The 17,310-nt window shown below is 41.3% G+C and overlaps 1 protein-coding gene across 4 annotated transcripts in view; it reads right to left on the bottom strand.

The window, feature by feature from the left end:
- The window catches only part of PACSIN1 (protein kinase C and casein kinase substrate in neurons 1), a 288,391-nt gene that overhangs the window by 92,001 nt on the left and 179,080 nt on the right, over window positions 1-17,310 (bottom strand). For all 4 annotated transcript variants that reach the window (XM_069238839.1, XM_069238840.1, XM_069238837.1 and 1 more), the window contains exons 2-3: window positions 6,500-6,632; window positions 1,467-1,623 (exon numbers count right to left, since the gene is read on the bottom strand). In XM_069238839.1, coding sequence (XP_069094940.1) covers window positions 1,467-1,623; window positions 6,500-6,562 — 220 coding nt within the window. In that variant the 5' untranslated portion in view covers window positions 6,563-6,632. The remainder of the gene's footprint in view (window positions 1-1,466; window positions 1,624-6,499; window positions 6,633-17,310) is intronic.

Below are 17,310 nucleotides of genomic sequence, written 5' to 3' on the forward strand. Positions count from 1 at the left end.
CTGTTACATGGATAATTGCACTTTTGCAGATACATTTGATTGCGAGTGAACTTCTTTTTCCTTTTATGTCTCTCCTTCATTCTCATGGCAGCCATGGCGCTTTGAATTGGCTTGCTTATGGCAACTGTTTTACTTTTCATGTTCAATTTATGAGGCAAGAAAAGTTCAGTTACAACGCTAATAGCTCTAACTCGAGCAAAAGTGAGACCCATTGCATTGCAGATGCTTGTTTTAATTAAGTGTGAGTCGAACCTTTCAGCCCATGTGCGAGGCCTTGATCCTTCGTAGTATCCATTCATAGACCAAGTATAGACAGAGGAGGGGTCACTTCTAAGTATAAGAAAGCTGTTATGGCAAGTGCCTTTGTATAGATCTCTCCTATCACCTGTATGATGCTGAAAGACATTCACAATCTGTCACATTTTGCTGCTCCTGTAGATTCTTACACACATCTTACTTTTAACTCCTTTTCAGGAGATTTAGGCCAGTATTAGAATCAAATGTTGATCAGATCTATCACAAATGCCAGTTCGAAGGTTAGTAAAAGAAAAAAAAAAAATTCAAAGCATCCAAAATGTAACTCTGCTTACTTCTGTCCTATACTGGTACGCAGGATAGACGATTTACCATCCACGGGCAGTAAGGAAGACTTTTGGCAATCCAGACTGCCAAGGCAGAAAAAGCTATACCCAGAATCTCAAGTATTTCAACTTTTAAACGGACCTCTTTGGGCTCCAAGAATTTTTGATATATTTTCTGTATCTTGAGAATGCTCCAGGGCATGTCCTTAGCCTCAGCGAAACATGTGTGAGCTATGGGTTTAATAGAGGGTAAATTAATAAATTCATATAAACAATACCACTAAATACCAAAACATTTTCGGAAACCATATTTTTAACATTGATGATTAGAACTTTCGAACGTGAAGAGATTTTTAAAAACTTCTTGCGTTATCAAAAAAAGTATCTGTAAACGATTTCTTGGTACTACCATTAGTAATAATAACAAAAAATAATAAAATGATAGTAACAACAGCAACAGCTGAAAATAATAGTAATAATAATAAACATGAGTCCCTACTCCAGATTTCCCAGTCCCAGTGCTGCAAATAACGTGTGTGACCCCTTTGTAAGAGATATCCATAAGTCTTTTTTTGCCTACTTTCAGGGGTTATGGTGGGATTGCTTCCCTTTGGACCAAAGCGGTTAGGCCAGTAAAGTTTGAACAAAAGAAAAAGTAACCCCTGCTTTGTTAGTTCTTAAATTACAAATTAACGTATATACAGATGCAATAGTCAATTGTATAGTGTTTTTAGGGAACATTTATTACGCCTTCAAGATTTGGATTTAGCTACTGTGTTTAAAATCCCAAATTATTTCGTGGTGATGAAACAAAACAGACCTATAAATAAATGTCTCTCAGGAATTCATTAGGGTCACTGGTGAGGGATCCCTGCGCTGCCTCACCTTTCTCGATCAGCTGTCGCCACCGCTTAGACCAGTCGGTCAGCTGCTGCCCGTAAGCCTTCTCGATCTTGGAGCGCTCGTTGAGGCAGCTCATCAGGTCATTGCACAGCCGGTGCCCATCATCGATCCTCTTCACCGTCCTCTTGTAGTTTCCAACCTGCAAGAGATGGGTGGTGAGTAAGAAGCCGGCAGGGCTCGGTTTGGGCCAGTTAGCTTCTGGGTAGAAAGTCCCAGCTCAGACCCCTAAGTGGTAATAAGCTGACACCAGAACAAAGATATTCTTGCGAGTCCATGGTACAGGCATATAGTGACTCATATAATACAATGAAAATGAAGCGACTGCATCTTGTAAATGTAATTGTATTTCTATAGCGCTTACTACCTCTGGTGAGGCATTGAAGCACTTTACAACGAGTAGCATGCTACTGCGGAACCCAACTTTAGTGATTAATCCAGTGGTTACTGCGATTAGTCATGTGTTCTCAAGAAAAATTGCATGTATTTACTCCTCTTACTTTGTGCTAGATTACAGTAGTACCAATAAAGTGTGATCAATGGGGGGGAGGGCTGTGTGGTTTCAGATGAATGATTGTTGAGATAGATAGGCTGGCAAGGATTAAGTCATCTAAGAGTACAGGGATAGGGTTTTAAAGAGGAGAGATTGTGATCTATGAACTGAGGTATCAGCCTATGCAGGATTACAATAAGAGAGGTAAAGGCAGACAGCATGAGACTGGGAGGAGGCTATACTCATAAATAGAAGACAGGCAGAGGATGGACGTTTAAGAGGAGGGTCACTCTGAAAAAAGAGAGGAATCAAGCAGAAGTAAGTCAAGATGAAATTTTCATGCAGGGTTTTAGGAGTATCGAGGGAGAGGGCTTTCTGAGATAGCAAGTAATCGGAGGATTCAAGCTGTAGAAATAAACAACATTATACACAATGCTCCATATCTGGGGCAGACAGCTTAAATGTGTGATTCAGAGTGCACACATCACTTAAACATTAAGGGGCTCATTTACAAGAAACTGGTGCATCGTGATCGATGCACCAGTTTTCTTGTGCCGCCCTGTGCCCCCTAATGACACCACGGGAGCGCTGTATTTACAATACAGTGCTCCATGGTGTAAAGTGTACAAAACAGCGTCAATAATTCTGACACTCTTGTGGCACTAAACCTTAACATTGCTGGACTATTGTCAACATTTTGACGCTAGTCCAGCAATGTTAAGAGGGCCCCATAGACAACAGCACAGCATCACCTTTAACGCATGCCCTGAGCAGGCGTTAAAAAAATTACGCTATACTGGAGCAGCATGGAGCAGTGAAATCTTGTGGATTTCACTGCACCATTTCTGCAAGGCTTTAAGTGGGGGAACACCTACCTTGCATACATTATACCCGGAACAGGTATAATGTGGTGCAAGGCTTTACAAACTGATGCAATTAGGCCAGTTTTTAAATATGGCGTGGAGTGGGGGGGGCACTGTTTTGCACCTACTTAGCGTAAAAAAAACAATTATGCTAAGGCGATGCAAAATCGTTGTAAATGAGGCCCTAGGGGCCTTAGCCTGTTGTTTACCAAGCCTAGGACAGCACTTTTAAACGTAGTCTGGAGTATCCCAGCCTTGGTCTAGGATGTGTACGCTATACAAGGGGAGTTGCCACAGAAAAAGAAAAGGTCTCATTTAAAAATCTTCCCTTACTATTCCATAATTAAAGGCTTTTTTCACTCACAAAAAAATAGTAGTTTGGCAATGACTGAGAGTGTCTCACCATTGCACAGCCAGATTTGTACCTGGTTTTCTCACCTAATCCCATCCAAGTGTATGTTGTGCGTGTTCATGTATGTGGCCATTGTAGCTTATGCATTGTAGTATAAGCGAAGCAGAGTGATGGAGGCCTGTGAGTTCCATTTTGAAAGCCTCTGACCTGTCCCAGCCCAAAAGATGGTGGTGATGTTCTTTTCCCAGACAGTGAAAGTGTATAAGTAAAGTTGATTTGGGGAGGAGACCTAGACAGTGAAGTGAAGACAAGGGAGACACGCCTCCTAATTTCAAGTAGGTCCTTTTTCTGAGAGGTGCTCCTGACTAGACTTGCTCCTGTTAATCAACAAAAGCCAATCAGACCAAGTTAGCACGTTTAAAAAATGCAAGATGAGTTGTTTTACTTTGCACACAACAGTGAAGGCTTCAAGGAATTAAAACATTTCCTTGTTTTCATCACATTGATGCCTTGGGTGCCAGAGCGGCCATATGCAGATGGAATAATGACCAGACACTGTGACATGGCCTTCCATATTACCCATCCCATAATCCAATGATATAGCCCAGCACTGTGGTTATATTACCTCTTACATTATTAGAAAACCTGTTTTATCACTATTGATCTTCACAGGCTTTACATGCTCTCTTCCAACTGAGCATCTCTACTCAGTGTATGTTTTATATTTCATCCAGACTGTGTGTGCATGGTTTGAGTTTTTCCATACATCCAACTTTTTAAACTATTTACTATAATGTAGCCTGATCTTAATACAGTTAGAGTATTATTTGTGAGTCTCTGATCGTCTAAAGAAGCTAACCAAGCATTAGCAACACCAACAGCTTTGGCTTATAATTCAGTCATTGATAGGTTTAGATACCCAGTAAGTCATTATACATGCAATCTGATGTTCATCCTTGCTCCTATGCATCCATTCATCCTCTCACTGGCTCATTCTTAAATTCACCCACTTACATAAACCTATTAGTACACACACATAAAGAAAAAAATATGCAAGATAAATTAAAGAAGAAAAGAAGAAAACGAAAACACGTTGCTGCATAAAGATGGTGGGCATATTCTCGTCCTAAATACAATGAAAAATAGCAGTGGGAAGCACTCAATCCTAAATCATCCCCATTATTCCAAGCATCCCTTCTCAATCTCTGCATCTTCCCATTACTGTAAGGTTCCCTCCTCGATTCACGGCTATTAACTTGAGCAGCTTTCCTCATTCTGAGGTGTATCCATTATTTTAAGCATCTCTCCTCAATTGGAGAGCGTCCTCGTTATTTTAAGCATTCATCATCAATCAGAGGGTGTTCCCGTAACTTTAAGCATCCCTATGCAGCCCGAGGGGGTCCCCATTATTATAAGCATTCAACCTCAATCTGAGGCCATTCTGATTATTCTAAGAGTTCCTCCTCAATTTGAGGATTTACCTATTAAACTAAGCATCCCTCCACAATCCAAGGTTGTCTCATTGTTCTAACCATCCCTCCTCAATCCAAGGCCTGTCTCGTTCTAACCCCGTCCTCCTAAGTGTAAGCAGCCCTCCTCAGTCCGAGGTCATCCCCATTACAGAAAGCCTCCCTCCTCAATCTGTGGCTGTCCCCATTATTCCAAGCAGCCCTCCTCAATTCGAGCTCCTCTCGTTACTCAAAGTACTAGTAGCAGTAGTACGTCCACAAGCAACCTTCTCACTCCACCCACACCTCGTCGACCCATTATTGTAGCATCATTAGTTCACATGGAGAAAATGAGTCCTGAAAGCGGAGGTGCAGTCGCAGCTGCACTGAAAATCTCTAACATTCTGTTTAAATGAGAGTATTTTTAAACCTGTGCATCTGCAAATGAAAATCCCTCTTTCTAAGAGTCTCTAATTGGGGGAATTATATGACCCTCCCCTACCCCACAAGACGTTAGTTTGTGGTTAGAACATGCTAAAATCTTTCTATTTCTTGAAGTTTCCCTTTTTTATCCCGAGAACCCGTGGTAGTGATCAGTGAAGATAATGCATGAGAGAAGGATTCTATAATCTACATAAGAGCATCTCTCTGGGTCCTAGATTGCGTAAAGTACCCTCATGCAGTATGCCTCACACTCAGGAAAGGGGGCTGTCTTGGCATAGTGCCCTGTGCCAGCATGATGCTTATCCCGTGTCTGCTCGTGCCCTGCTTAATCAGTCTGATCACACTTGTGGTAACTTAGAGAAGTTCTAAAACAATCCCAAGAAATTGTTTGAGACTCTCTAAGCAAGAGGTCCAGAGAGGTGAGAGATCGTCTGCGCTCCTAAACTGTAGAACAATTTATCCTGCCATGTAGCTGAGGCTGAATCACTGCTGTGCTCAAGACAATTATCCACGTTTGGCTCTTTCAGTATCTTATATTGTTGGTTAACCGAGGTTGCTCTTAAAGTGAATGTGCTTCTTGGATCGGTCATCTGAATATTGCTAGTGATAGACTTTTCAATGTGTTTTGTTTTAGCTCATTCTTATTATGAGTAGTGCTGCCCATATCACTAAAATTTTAAATTACATAATTTTTGGAATACTTTTGCACTTTATTGTCATTTAACACATATAAAAGTGACATGTTTCATGCCAGAGCAAGGCACCTAAAAGGATTTATACAAATAAATATAAGGATACAATTCTAAGACGTTCTCACTCGTCCCCCGTTATTTTGAATAGACCTCCTCTCACTCACTCCTTGTTATTTTAAGAAGTTCGCCTCACTCTTGGCTCCCAGATTTCCTAAGCAGCTCTCCTGATTCTGAGCACCCTCTCCATCATTCAAAGCCCCCCTCTTCCAACCTCTCCACATTCTTCCTGCTACTACTGCTCTACACTGCCCAGGGCCGGACAGGTCTTTCAATCCACCAAGCATTTCCACGATGGGCTGGATCCATTTGAGGCCGGGTTTGAAAGCCAAGGGGCGCTCCTGGTACCTCTGTCACTTTCCCTTACTCGGTGGCTAACTACAGGAGGCCCGGGGAGCATCTAGAGGGGGAGAGAGGGAGATTGGGATGGAGGGGGTAGGTGGAGAGAAAGCAATCAGAGAGGGAAAAGTGAGAGAGAGAATGGATGGAAAGAGAGAGTTGTTCGAGAAGGCAGGCACGTTTGGCTTCTTTGCCAGGCCTGGATTTGGTTTCCCAGTTTGGCCCTGACATTGCTACGCATTATTCAAAGCAGCCCATGTGACACACGTGGTTTTTACAGTGACAGACCACCTAACTCTGAGCCTTTTGAGCGCCGAAGGGCCAGCTTACCTCCCAGAAGCTGTCTGTTGTCTCCTCAGCCGAGGCAGCGGACTCTTCGTAGGACCCAGACATGGTTCCTCCGTTCTTGGTGTGTGGCAGGTTTGTGCTCTCCGAGGCTCAGGGATGCTTCAGTCCTCATACACTGAACGGAAAAACACAAAATGGAGTGCCTGTTATTGAGCGACACCCCGCTGTGGCATCACAGGGCAGTGCATGACTATATTAATATCACAAATACAGACATAGAAACAAACAAGCACCGGTAAAGCCAATTGCTCTCGTCTTTGGGACCTATTGGCTTTCCCAATTGTTTGAGCATTTTTTGCTGTATATGCATTCACAGTTTACATAAAGACTTAGAATGTGTTAACCTTTTTTAATTTTCTCTGCTTTAGTGCAATTTTCTATTGTAATTGCAATTGACTTTACCTATTATTGGCAAACCCAAGAGGTCACAGCTCAAAAGGGCTTTGATGTTGGGATTTCCAATGCTTATATGGCACATATGAGCAGTATCACATTTAGGTGTCCGAGTGAGTTCTGGTTGTAGGAAGGTACTGAGGTCTGGAGCTTAGGCTGAACGCAGTGTGAGTCAGTGGGTTATAATAGTGTTTAGATTACTCGCTCATGCAATCCTTCACCTTTCTCATAAGTGCACACATGGTAATATCACATATGTATCTGTACCGCTTGTAATTATCAATTCTAATTATTGACAGCAAAATCATTTTTGTTACTGATTTATATCAAACTCCTAACAAGCACTCACAAAGCCAATAGGTCTGGCTTGTTTAGGCATATATTTGTTGTGTAATAGGTCTGGCTGTAGAAAAACTCACAAAGAGACACATGCTGGTAAGGCAGCATACTGTGGAGAGCACAGGACTGTAGTCCTGATGTTTTAAGCCAGGAGCTTATTTACTTAAATCATGCCCCTTTTAGCAACCCCCTCCACATGATCTTGTAAAACTTTGGAGTCATTGAAGCCAAATCTAAAACTTAAGTAGCAGAAAGACAAAGCAATCACTCTGCTCCTCTGTGGAACTCACTCTTCAGCATCTCTGTGAGGGCCGGACCGCAGGTGGTGTGAGATGTCAGAGGGAGGAGTTGTGCACTTCAGTGAAAGAAAGCAAAGGGCTGACCTCCTCCGCCGTGGCGTCCAAGGCTATGATTTGAAGTCCCTGGGTTCTTGATGCCGCGCTGCCCTTTTAGAAGGGCTGGTGTATTTGTATCCCGGTGATGTTGATGAAAAAGTCATGCATGTCATATGCTCCCTGGCTAAGCAGATTCATATCTTCAGATCTTCTGGGAGTGAAATGCAAGCATGGGCACGAGATATCAATATGGCGTGCAGAGGGGAATTGGCGGCAGAAACAATACGGATCAGAATCATGATGGGAGGGGAGGGGAAGCAACAGAAGGCTAGAGGAAACAACCCAGGAGATGCGGGTATGGGAAGCAACAAAGAGGCTGCAGGGTGGGCAACATGGAGTGGGGTAGAAGTGCAAAGGCTAGAGAGAGTGCGCAACAAGGAGGATGGAAGAGAAGCACTCTAGGGAGGCAACCGGAAAACCAATGGTCTCTTGCGGAGTGTTTAAATGAAACGAAGTATGATGTGCCTGGATAATGATCAATGGAAGAGCACAAGCAAAGCTCCCATACTCCTGGGGAGGGGCAAATACAAGAAAAGGAAGGAAAGCTCTTTAAGGCTAAAGAATAAGAAGCAAGCAAATGAGAGTGACATTTAAGCAAACCAATGCTAAGCAATGGGCGGATTCTAAGCCCATTGTGAACTAATAATAATCTTGCAACAGCCAGCGCATGTGCTGTCTAGTAAGCAAGACCTCAAAAGGGGCGAACAGTAGAATGTCCAAGCGCCTGTTTGCCCCGTCACTGTCTACTCATGGCACAACGATTTCCATATAATTTCTAGTCTGACGCTTAGTTGTTTAAAATGCCCATCTCTGCCTTGATCCCAGACATTTTTAAATATATGTCACTTCTCTTTTGGTGACAAACATTTTTATGTGTGTTCACTTCAGGGTCTCTTGTATTGTTTAGGAGTTTATTGAACAACAAAAAAATGCAGCTAGTTGTGATGGTTATTTATTATAGAAACAGTGTGCTTGTAAAGTGGTTGAGACAGGTTTCGCTCCTTGATAGGTCAGTTGTCAGGAGCTTTATCACAGCTATAAATTAAATGACTTCTGTTAGAATTATTTTGCCCCTGGCCACTTGTTCCATCATGGAGGAAACCATGTGTAGGCCACTTCACAAGCATAATGATGAATGAAATTAATAGTCAATTGTAATAAAATAATGAAGAAACTAATAGCGGTATAAAAATTGTAATTTCCTTTCTACTTACACTGAATAATTTTGAAACTAATATTCTTGTTTCATTAAAGAACAAGGAAAAAAACAATATGCGCGTCCCCCAGGCGGCCTGGTGGCAGGAGGGATAAAGCTTAGTGTTAGGGACGCCTATACTTTGACAAGTTTATCAGAAAAACTGTGACCATAAAAACAAAGAGCATTCCTTTTTTTTACATGAACATTTCTCGCTTCCCATGCAGCTCTTATTATTAAACGTAATCTGTGCCTATGCAAGAGGTATCCAACGCAAGCCCAGAAGGGACAGCTCTATGCCAATTAATGGACATTTACATGCAGCGAATATGAATATAAATTATTCATATAGTTAGTGGTTGTATTGAAAATCTGTCATGGATCTGTCTCCCCCGTACTGTGGTATAAGCACTCAAAAAAATGACTGCTAAGGCATGTGAGCCACAAAACGAATGAGTGATGTAACATTACTTGGCCAGGTGGGAAGCTTGAATTGGGAGTCAGGCCTTCTGGCTGTATGGCTGACTGCTTAATTGTGAGACCACGCCTTCTCACGTTCTTATGACGTCCCACTTGTCCAAGTGCTTCTTTTCAGTCGGTGGCAAGAACCTGAATTATGAACAGCACACCCAGTATGTTGAAAGTGGGAGTCACTGAATATAGGCCTCGCCCTCTGAATATATGCTAGTCAGGGGTGCTTCTTTGATGGTCACACATTTATTTATTTATTTAATGCGTTTTTATATAGCGCGGACTTTACCCGAAGGTGTCAGAGCGCTTCACAATAGGCAAAGTAAAGATACAAGAGGAGAAGAATTACAAGTGAGCCTGTTACAAAAACAAACGTTACATTACATGAGGCAAAAGTGATAATTGTGCAAGTATCAAGAACAAAAAAAATAGACATCAGTTAATACAGTCGGAACGCCCCCTTCGCTGTGCTCAGTGTTCAATCGAAGAGCAGAACGCCTAGTGTTATCAGGTTCCTCACACACTCGCTGTTATTGTAAGGTGGTGGCTTTGTCTTCGTGGCGCTGCCACTGTGCTTGATGAAAGTAGTCTACATGTAATAAAAATAGTGTTTAATGAGCCACACAACCTAGATGCTGCCACTAGATGGCAGAAGATGAAAGCACGTGAATATAAGAAACTCTTATGTTGCAGCAACATCATCATATCGTCCAGTGCATTTAAGAGCCAATCCCGTACGGCTTGCAGTTTATGGATGATTTATTTTATCAATGGTTACATGTGAATAGAGCTTGCAAATGAATTACCTCGGGGGTGGCAATAGCCATGTGGATGCATACTGTATTTTGTTCTAATTGAAGTGGTATAATTTAAAAAGTGAATAAACAGATATAAAAAAAGTATGGTTCTCCTAGAGCCAAACCCAAAAACAGGTTTACTGCGCAACTTCGACCAGAATGTTTCAGCTTTAGACAAATAGGGCATTTACTTTCCGGTAGCTGACTAGTTAACGCCTTTGTTATTCAAATGCTGTAGAAAATACAAAGAATCAGTTTGGTCAAAAATTTGCTATTTACCATTCGTTTTGTTTACTGCAGATGGTGTGCTGGTGAACAGAAGCGAAATGAAAGAAACGTAGGAAGAAAATGTATGCAGATCCGTTTAATTGCCAACCAGGAAAGCTTTAAACATAGATCCAATCCGGGGTTTGAAGCACCTGCTTCCTCACTTTGGGTTAATTACTCCACAGCATATGAACATGGTTACGTTGCCCCCTTCTGCTTCTTCCCCCTCACAGCAATGATTAAGGGAAGCGTCACCTCAGGGACGGGCATTCTTCCCCTCACCCTTAAAATCTGTGGGCACATTTTAAATTGGGTGGGTGACTCGCTCCCATCCCAAGTCAGCGAAAGCTACAGCATTCTTGCAACTCACGTGGCAGGGATCTTTAACCCTAGAGGGAAGCCGCTCGCGCGGCAGCTCCACAGCAGGCCGAGGACGCGCTGAATGGGCGCCATATTGTTTTGCCCCGCGCGCCAGGATCAGTGATTGATTTCCTTGTCTAGGACCGCCGCGCCTCACACGGCGGTCCCGGGTATGATCATTCATTGACTCTAATACATATGGAGGGTAGAGGTCACTATGACCTTGGAGCCAAATGGAGGATAGGCTGCCAGGTTTAAGGTTTGCACTGGTCAGCTGAGATTCTGCCAGCATAAGCTCAGAGGTAGATGAAAGTGAATCGCCATTTTATAGTTGCTTATCTGCCCCGACAAATCCCAGCTGAATTCATTGGTTCCCTGTAAAATGAAATACATAGTTCAGATGTGCCTACTTTTATTGGACAAAAACCACCGGTTTCAAAGATCAGATTTTTAGAGGGATGGTATCTTACCTGCGAATTATTTTCCATAACTTACTAAGATAGCTTTATTACCATGATTTATAGATTTAATGTGGTGGGAGGTCTAGTGTCAGAGTGATTTCCTTCTTTCCAGCTAATTACTTTCTAAGTGTGACAGTACATTTAGATATTGGCAGCCGCAAATGTTTCTTAATCAGCATCCTCTTCTTGTATACTACAAAGATGTGTCCTAAGAGAGCTTTTCCCCTTTCTCTGGAACCTATGTTCAATTCCACTAGACCTTGTGTTGCTTTTTCTCTATTTTACTAAGATAGGTGTTAGTGCCTAGTTCTGCGTGGTCCATATACAATATTGTGTGCGTTACCTGATACTCCTAATTGTTCTCCTTGTGTTGGCAAGGAGCTAGTGTCCTCCGCCAATGGTCTGCCCAAGTCCTAACTTCCAGGATCTGATCCTCCACTTCACATCCAGACTACATGGATTATTTTAAAAACAAAATCTTGGGTGTCATTGCAGGCATTTAGGTGTCGAATAGGCATGCTTTTCCTTCCTACCAGCCACATTGCCAGTCTATCACCACAGCATATATCGCTTTTTTCCCGTGGCCACCTGCAGTGTTGTTCCAGCAGATAGAGAAACCCACACTGGGAGCAGTACCTTTTTTACCCGACTTCTCGGATATGGAAGGCTATGAACGTGGACCTGCAATTACAAGTCTATGATCCTAACTTGGGAAGAGCTAAAATTAGGGGTGTGTGAAATTTGGGCAATTAGCATTTGAGCCATTATGCATCATTTTAGGAAAATGACGTGAAATTACATGTAATTACGCAAAATACAAATCCATTACTTGGCACTACATATTAGCACACAATATGTCCTCATATCACTTTTTAATACAAGGTGGTAAAAAAATAGCACGAAAAACATAAGTAGCACATGCAGCAGCCACTCATGTTCTGGCCACTTGTGCTACTCAAACTACAAAAATGTCCCTATAACACAATTGGTTCCTACAGAAGGAGATCCAAGTGTCTGAGAAATAAGTGATATAAGTGCACATCTGTGGTAAACTTTAGCCTCAAAGGCATGTAATTATACAACACCGTAGTGATATAATGTCAGAAATTTTGTGTAGCACAAGTAACAAAATTCCTGAAATTAAGCACATTACATCAGCATTATTTAAATTTCATAACACCTCTTCCTTTTGCCTAAGGTTCTTAGTAAGAGCCTTCTATCAAGCACTGGCCATCACAGGTGCTCCCCCTTTCTTTAATCCTCACACTTTGTGGGGAATCAGAAGATGTTTCTCTACCAAGCTCACAATTCTAGTGCAACAGTGTAAGAGACATTTTCTAATTAACAAATAATAGTTGCTTAGTGTCCTAAACATTTTGCATCAAAAACGATTAAACTGCATTCTAAAGGACAATGTTTTCCTAGGCTTGGCCACAATAGGCCAAATTAGGCTTCACTCCATTTTGAAGTTCACCATGGCTGGGTTTCAATTCTTCGCTCTGCATGCAGCAAAATGTGCACTGATGAAATGCTTTGTTATGATTTCGTTCCGGGTGAGCCTCAGAGGAAGTTTTCTTTCTTGAAATGTAACTATTCAAAGTCCTGCTTGTCTGCTTCAGTGGGCCTGTTCATTTAAGGAGATTGTCATTGTTTTGTTTTAACTAGATTTCTGCTGTCACATCCGATGACGTCAGGTCAAGAGGGGACTAATTATTATTCATTTAAGTGATCATGTTAAGTGTTGTTTTATTCTTTTCTGAATTGCGATTCATTGGACCTATGTAACATTATGTTCATCTTATGCTGACTCCTACTTTTGCATATATCTTCCTATAAATAAAGGTTATTTGGAGGTGGGCTAAGAGTTATTTCCCTAGCTCTTAGTCAGCAGACTCATATTTCTCTGCTTCTGCATAGGACTAAGAATAATTTTGATTTTGTTCTCTGAGGCTTGATTCTGTCAGACCTCCCACTGCATTTGATTGACCTAATTCTCTATTTGCCAATGAATGATCAATCAAAATGTGCTTTCTGTAGTGATTTCTGAGCTTTTAATAAATCTACATGTTTTTTTTTTTTTTTACTCAATAATGATTACGGTTTGTTTAATTGACAATGTTTTTTGCTTTATTGACTAATCCTATTTGGGGCACATTACCTCCTGTTTTCTCGAGGCTGACACTACCCGATCCTGCATAGGTGCTTTATTTGTTATGTTATCAGAAAATCAAAGATAACATCAACAACAGTGACTACTGAACATTAATAATGATAAAGCAAAGCATTACCGGATAGGACATTTTCAAGGATATTGCCTTGAAATTTACCCATGAGTTAACTGGAAGCCAGTGTAATGTCTCAAAGCAGAAGAAATATGAGCTGCTTCCGACAGATTGAATGTTGCATAGCAGACTGAAATTCAGCAGTACCTGAAACTTGTTCGCATGAGGTTTAGAAGTCCTGGCTAGAAAAGCATCACCAAGATCGATTTTAGCTCCTATGACAGTTCACGTGACGATAGCCCTCTATTCCTGTGATACAAGATGACAAGTATTTCGTAGGAGCACCAGAAGGGCATTAGACGACTGAATGATGTTATTCACTTGGCAATACATTCATAATTTCTCATCATAGCAGAACCTCAGTGGTTTGAGTTTATCTTTTAAATTAATAGTGTTGCATAACGAAGAAGTGTTATTGAGAGCTATGATTTTTTAATGAATGGTCAGTGCTTACCAGCAGAAGGCAGTAAGTCTTAGCTGACTCACATTCATCCATTTCTGAAGAGCAGAGAATATTTCACTCACTCTTCTGGCATCCGGTTACACTTGGGCTTCTTCAGTCTATAGTTCATACACAGAATATAGGCTACTCTTCTATTCACCAGCTCGAAGCTGTTAAAATGAGTAATGTCTGCCGGTAACAAATGGAAATTGGGAAGCAGTAGTAATCTAACTTTAATATTATCCCAGGTTCATGGAATTGCTTGGAAGCAGTCTTATCTTATTGAGAGAATTGGCCCTCGTGGCTACATATCTGCATGATGCTGGATCAGATGATTGCGAATTCAAATCCCTTTGTGGTCTGCTGCAATATGTCCACTTGGAGATCAACTAATTCTTAAGATGCTGGAATAGTATATCTAATAACTGAGAATATGATTTTTGGTGTCCCCCGTACTGCAACAACAAATACAAATGGAAAGTGGTCCCTCCAGTTACGAATTCTTTGCTCTGGGGTCCTCGACTCTTATTTCTATAGATTAGAGAAGAGGGAGCAGGCCTTTCCAGCCCTGTATTTCAACTCACTGGTAAGATGCCTGTGACAGGGACCAGGTCCTACTACAGGATTCCCCACTGAGACCTTAATCACTCCTTGCATGGGTACATCACATTTACTGAGGACTATCAAAAGAAAGACATATGAGGAATGCACATCTGTAATCTTCAGTAGTTCAATTATTCCTCATCACAGTTCTAGTATTCCCAACTACCCAATAGCCAAATTCATTACAACCACATTTTTAATATATGTGGCAAGAAGTGGGATTGGGCAGAGCAGGTTATAACCAAGAGGAAGGGAAAGATCTTCCTCTACTAGGTAATTTCGGAATTTGTGTCACTTCCTGATCATTTTACAGTCCGGAGTAGCGATCTGAATACAAAATATGCAATGAAACTGAGCAACAGAGACATTACAAAAAATGATTTGTTTAATTTATCCCTTTATCAACTTTAGCAAATCCCAATTTGGATTCTCCTGGTTTACAGCAGCAGCACAGGTTTGAGGATTTGATCCTGAGAATGACTAAAGGGCCTATCAGTGAAGGCTTCCCACGATACTGCTCCTTGGACACAAACATTGGTCTAAGTTCAGTGTGTGTACAAGGTCGGACTGGGACTAAGAATAGACCTGGGCACCAAAATAGAAGCCCCCCCATTAACTAACCATATAGCTTAAAAAGTGGCACACATTTGTAAATCAAGCCACTTTTTAACTTGTAAAGATACTCTGTATGGGTATTTTGCAAGGTATGTGAGACTGCATGCATTTGTGGTAGGATCAAGAAAATCAACATTAAAAACCAGCCCACCAGACCACAAAACATGCCCACAAACAGCTAACAAAATGGCCCACACACTGATATATAAGACCAGTGCATCAGTCACTGTCTGATTGCTCAATGGGCCAGTCTGACACTCTTTGTATAGGTTGCATTTTATCCCCTTGCTAGTATTATTTCAGAGAATTATTTTTCTAGTTTTAAATAATTGATCGTTTTGAAAGTGGTAATATACTTCAAGGTCTGTCTAGCTCATGACTTTTGCATTATTTCTAGGTAATTTATGGGAACTAGATGTTAACCCAGTATCTCTAGAGACAATGGTTGGCACCTTTCCGCTGTGAGGAGGTGACATGAAGGCAAGGCCTTCTTGTTTTTGTCTGTTATATTTCACTATATCAGATTGCACTGTGGAAAGACTTACTCGGACTTCTGCAATGATTAGGTGCTGCAGTTAACAGCTTCCTCTGTGATTTGGTTTCTAGAAATATACTATTAGCTGGTTTAGGATCATACATCTGAATTGATCGAAGGCACACTTTTGGTTTGATGCAAAAGTGAGGCACATTAGGAAGAATACTCAAAGGAAAAATATACCGTCAAGAAGACGGGATGTATGTTTAAGAGTACCAAAGGGTCTAAGGAACAGATTTTATAGATAACCAGTAGGTCCATCCTCTCAAACGTTGACCTCCTGCTTTACATCCTATGGATTACTCTGTTAAAACTAGGGCATGACTCTTAAACACTTGAATCCAAAATATGAAATGATCAACCAATTCACATGTGCAAACACCAGTAGTATCTTGTACTTAGGAACACTTTGAAGCTGTTTTTGTTCTGTTAAATTCTTCTCTCTCTTTGTTCTTTTTGGGTTCCTAATTGCCATCCATTACTTTTTTCCAGGGGCTCTTTTTAGTGAAAGTGAAGTCTATAAATATTAAATAAAACGTTTTTAATCAAAGAAAGAAAAGGAATTTGGTTCAAAAACATGGATCCGATGTTTGATGCAGTCAGAATGTAGACATATTATGTTTTTGCTGTCTGGTTAATAAGTGGGAGAAGGGGATATGCATCACAGAGAGTGGGTCGACTCTTGAGTTATATAGAATTGTAATGGATGGGTGGTTACTCATTTGATTATTCTGCTCCAAAATTGATGGCATTATGAAATCACAATCTCTAGATCAGTTATTTTATGTGATCTCTGAGCTCTTGCTCCATAACCCTATGTTAGATAGTGTGCCTAAAATGCTTTTTCTGCATGATACAGCTTGATGTATTTATCTAGAAAGGTGAGGTCATTTATCCACAGAAAGGAGGAAATCTATGACACATATGCTAAAGTTCAAATGAAAATAATTTTCATTCATTTTCAATAATTCACTCTGTGAATTGCAGAGGGTGATCCAGCCTAACATTCCTCTAAGGCATTAGATCACAGCTCTATTTTACGCATTTCTTAAACAGGTTTTACGTCTGCCATGATCCATAAAGTTAAAATATTGGCAAGGCATGCTTTCAAAAAAAGCACACCCCATATACTGATCTCACCACAGCATTTCATGGACTAATAGTAGAAAGCTGTATGAAAAGCTGCACACTCGATGAATGTTGTCACCTTTCTTGATATTGATTCAGAGTTTTTTCAAAGACCTGGACCAGTGCTGATGAATAAAAAACAAGATACGGTGTGGAATGATTCTACCTATCAGAACAATTAAACAGGAACGAGTACTTTCCCCACTTCTTTTTAATCTGCACCTTGCAATTCTTCACAAGGCTTTGTTGAGGGCCAGATTTAATTTGTCAAAATTGGGGTAAGAGAGTATCTTCAATCTAGTAATCTCAAGAGTGAGGACACAACAAATCAATTTGGCCACAGGGGAACTTAGGGGGTCATTCTGACCCTGGCGGCCGGTGACCGCCAGGGTCACCGACCACGGGAGCACCGCCAACAGGCTGGCGGTGCTCCCGAGGGCATTCTGACCGCGGCGGTTCAGCCGCGGTCAGAAAGGGTAAACCGGCGGTCTCCCGCCGGTTTACCGCTGC

This window comes from Pleurodeles waltl, chromosome 6 (genome assembly GCF_031143425.1).
Source record: "Pleurodeles waltl isolate 20211129_DDA chromosome 6, aPleWal1.hap1.20221129, whole genome shotgun sequence".
Taxonomy (NCBI): Eukaryota; Metazoa; Chordata; class Amphibia; order Caudata; family Salamandridae; genus Pleurodeles; species Pleurodeles waltl.